Source organism: Elephantulus edwardii, unplaced genomic scaffold, assembly GCF_000299155.1.
Source record: "Elephantulus edwardii isolate Elephantulus edwardi_28Jun2011 unplaced genomic scaffold, EleEdw1.0 scaffold00029, whole genome shotgun sequence".
NCBI classification, from domain to species: domain Eukaryota; kingdom Metazoa; phylum Chordata; class Mammalia; order Macroscelidea; family Macroscelididae; genus Elephantulus; species Elephantulus edwardii.
The window spans coordinates 11855213-11859503 of record NW_006399779.1 but is presented as its reverse complement, the minus strand read 5'-3'; the positions used below and the strand labels follow the sequence as shown (position 1 = coordinate 11859503).

The 4291-nt window shown below is 48.7% G+C and overlaps 1 protein-coding gene across 1 annotated transcript in view; it reads left to right on the top strand.

Annotated features, from left to right (window-relative positions):
• LOC102843759 (CD59 glycoprotein-like) overlaps positions 1 to 1357 on the top strand; it is a 25534-nt gene extending 24177 nt beyond the window's left edge. Inside the window, exon 3 of the mRNA XM_006883786.1 lies at positions 1293 to 1357. Coding sequence (XP_006883848.1) covers positions 1293 to 1357 — 65 coding nt within the window. The remainder of the gene's footprint in view (positions 1 to 1292) is intronic.
• Positions 1358 to 4291: the final 2934 nt, after the last annotated feature.

Here is a 4291-nt window from a genome sequence, read left to right as displayed (position 1 = left end):
CATCTCTGACGCACTTGAGCCCATTGTTGCAGTCATTGGGTCAATCTACCTAGTTAAGGGTCGTTCTCTCCTTCAGTGTCCCTCCATCTTTCCAAGCATGACGTCCTTCTCCAAGGAACAGCATCTCCTAGCAAATGCCCTAAGTGTGTGAGAAACATAATCCTTCACGTCACAAAGCCATCAGATACTTAAGGCATGTACCATTATAATTTAATCTGCTCAGATTTTTTTCCATGCTTGTTCTCTTCCCCAAGCCTAAGTAGTAGCTCTGAGATGCAATACTTTCTTACCTTAATTCTCAAAGATGGTTGGTCTCATATTCTCTGACATTAGTGTCTTGGACAATGGTTAGTACTGCTGGCCTGCTGTTCTCCACTCTCAATCATAGGATGCTCTAAAAGCTAAATCTGTGGTGGGCGGGATACTTTCCATGTGCCAAACCAAAGTTTCCCATTATATTTGCACCTTAAAATAATGGTTTAAACAGTGGTTCCAGAACAAAGCAGTTCAATAAGCTTTTAAATCCTTAACAAGTTCAGTTCCTCGTAAATTGGAGGGAGGGTGGGGTGAGGAGCGGGCGCTGACAGTGGAGTATCCAGTTGTACTGGGGAGACTGGGAGGATGGCGCAGGGTAGGGTCCCCCTGAGTTGGAAGTAATAACTGAGTTAACCACATAACCAAAGATTGTGAGCAGGAGCCTTGGGGAACAGCAAGGCTGAGTAATCGAGCAGCCAGGTTGAGGTTCAGAGCGCCAGCGAAGCATGTGTTTCAACAGCGCTGGAGAAATTGAAAAATGAGTTTGAGGGGGTTTTTTAAGCATTGTTGTTCGCAGGGGAGGAGATTGTCCAAACTTCTCCCAAGGAGCATCTAGTGGATTTGAATGGCGCCGCTTTCGGATCAGAAGACTCCTGGATTTTCTCACATCTTAAAATTTGGTGCTTTATTATTTCTAAAAGATCCTAAGAGAACACCATAAACTTCCAGTTCCCTGGGCTTTAAAGATGTTATTCTAATCCTCGTTGCAGGGCTTGGTTTGTTTTTGTTTGTTGTTGTTGTTGTTTTATGAACCTGAAGTGGGGATTGAATTCAGCTGTGACCTCTGACTCCCAGCGGAGGCCAGAAGCTTGCACAGCGGCTGGGAGGCGAACCTCAGGTGGGGATGGAATTCAGCTGTGACCGCTGGCTCCCAGTGGAGCCCTGAAGCTTGCACAGAGGCTGGGAGGCGAGCGCAGCAGGGAGCAGCAGCCTGGACCCGCACCACTGGCTTTGTGATGTCTGGCTCTTTTTCACAGGGAGCCGGGGCGTGGCCTCAGCCTCGCGGAGGGTGGAGCCGGGGGGAGGGGCAGAGCCCAGGTGACCCCGGGTGAAAGGCAGAGCTGAGCAGGTGGCTGGGACTGTAAAGCCTGTGGATCCAACATCACCACCTTTGCAAGACTGGAAACAGAGCACGGATTCAGGTGAGGTAAGACCCCAAACCTTCGTGAGCTGAGTTACACTTTCGCAGCTCAGGGAGCCCTGAGACCCAGTGCCCAGGAGTGGACTTGGATCTTTCTTCCCTGGCCCCCAGTTGATGTCCCCCCCCCCACCCCGTGTCTGCATTTGCCTCCTGGAGAGAGTCAGCATGTCTTGGATTCTGTCGGGTTTCTAGAAAGGCACCACGCGCTGGAACCTGTGGCCCATGGGCCACAAGCCCAACTTGGGCTCCACCTGCCACTCTCCAGGCTAGGAAATACTTTTTGGAGGTAGGAGATCAAAGCCAATCCGTATATGACCTTGGCTGTTCTTTACCCTGTTAAGTGCATTCCAACTCTGGAGCCCTGATAGTGACTCAGTGATTTGGCTACTAACCAGAAGGTCCACAGTTCCAACCCACTAACTGCTCTCCAGAAGAGAGGTAGGTAGAAAGCTTCTGCACACATTCACAAGCTTTGAAATGCTGTAATGCAGTTCTGCTGTGTTCCCCAGCCAGAGTCAGAATTGCCTTATTAGGGGGTATAGAACTTCAACTCTGGACAACCCCATGTATGCTGGCTTGAAATCCTAAATGCTTTCCAATACCTGTGACCTTTCAGCTTCAAGTCCAGCATTTGCACCTTAGCTTCGGACTTCTTTTTCCTTCTTCAAAAGTACTGCTATCATCAAGTCGATTCTGATTCATAAAGACTTCCAGGCAATAAATCATTATAGTGGGAGTTTACCCAGCGTTTTCTTTCAGAGCATCTTGTGGATTGGAACTGCGGATTTTGGGGATGGCCCGACAGTTAATACAGTAAGTATTTGAAATGCCTGTCAGTCTCATTAACTAGTATTACATTTCTCATCTTGTTAGCAAATGTGTGGCCAATGAACTAAATGGCCTCTTTCTTTAACCTCAAACCTAAGTGAGAAGACCTGGAGTTGGTGACATCTGCAATTTTGTTTTCCTCTCTGTCCTGTGATTCTGACACAGTTGTCCATCTGTAAATGCTTCACTCAGTTCAAGAAGTTTCCTATTGACCATTGTTTTCCCTTTTTCTAGTCTTGCCTTATGTTATTGTGCTGTTATTATGTTCCATTGAGTCACCTGTTACTTATAGTGACCCTGTGTACAATAGCTCTGAATCCTGCCCTATCCTGAGCCAGTCTTACTAACTCGACACACCTACGCCCAATAGACCAATCACTATGTCAATCCAGCTCCTCTGAGGTCTTCCTCTCCTGCGCTGTTCTTCCACCTTCCCTATACCTTTTCTAAAAATGTATCTTGCCGTGAACTAGCTGATTCTTTTTAAAATCATGTTCTTACCTGGTGGTAATATATAAAAGGTAACCAAGGAACCAGTGGAGATGTAGCTCCCAATTTCATCCACCTGGAATAATTCTACCTGATTTTTTTTTCTTTTTATACAATGAATTTTTGTTTTTTATTTACAATCAAGTTCACTGGGTGACATAAATAAATAATTGGCCTGACCTGTGAGTGTTGGTCCCTCCACATGGTACTGAAGGGCAGTGGGCGGGTGGCCCGGGGGGGGAGGGGGGCTGGGATGCCCCTTCTGTAGCTAAGGCCTCAGCCTCACCCCCACCTCTCTCTAGACACGCATGTGGAAGGAACAAAAATAAAGGTGATAAAACCATTGGTGCTTTTGACACCCACACAAATAGCTAGAATTTTATATACAGGTAAAATAGCAGAGAGAAAACTCACAGGCTGATCTCACTCTGGCCGCCCTGCTTCGAGGCCCGGCTGGAAGTGAGCACCAGGGCTGTGATGTCAACCTGGCTGATGGGCAGCAGCCAGCCACTCAGGACAGCCCTGGCCCTGAGACCCTGTGTCACCAGGCTGTGACCTAGATACTTCGAGAAGGAACGAGGTGTGGCCTGCAATTCCTTCCAGAACATTCTTCACACCCCCCTTCTCTCCTGCCTTCCAGGATCCTGTAGATCTTCTCAGAACATTCTTTACCAGCCTTTTCTGGCAAAGTTGACCCACAACTCCTCCTACAATTTCTTTTGGATTCTTGGGGGTTTTGTGGGGTTTTTTGTTTGTTTGTTTGTTTAATGATTCATCAAACTGAAGTTTACTTTCCTATCAAGATGGCCAACCCTACACCTCCGTCACTGCTGCTGAGCCAGGTCTTACTACAGCGGCCCCACAGACAGGAGCAAGGCCGTCGGAAGGGACTCCTAGGCTATATGAGAATGGACAGCCTCAGGTGGCTCCCTCGGTATCACTGACCTTTCAGTTAGCAGCCTGATAATTGATCCACAGCACAGAACACAGAGCCCTGCATCAAGAAACTAGCCTGGAGGATGGGGGGGGGGTGAGGAAGAGGAGGAAGAGGGGGAGGCAGGGGGGTCAGAATCTCTGAAGAAAACATGTTTTTCCAAGAATGGATTGAAAGCTAAAGGCCATTTCAGCAGTGATGAGACACACAGAGCTGGCCTGTGCTGTGTTCCCGAGCACCAAGAGCTTGGAGACAGTTTATGGGACCCCAAGGGGACAGCCAGACCAGAAATGGTGATGGCCAAAGACCAGGCTGGCCCACCTGGTGTTTGTTTTGGCATATCAGTCCAACAAGGAGCTGGGCTCCTGGTGACAAGAGGCCTGCACTCTGCCTGGTCAGGTATGCAGGCTCGAGGCTAGTGCTTCCTGGTGGCCACAGGCCACAGCTGGCCCTCTGGATGTGCCAGGAGACACACAGACTTCGTGTGACTCTCAGGAAGCAGGCCATGCCCCTCAGAGCATAGACAGAGTCACCAAAGTCCACTCCATTCCTTTCGAGAAGACATGGCTTGCAGCTCCATGTTG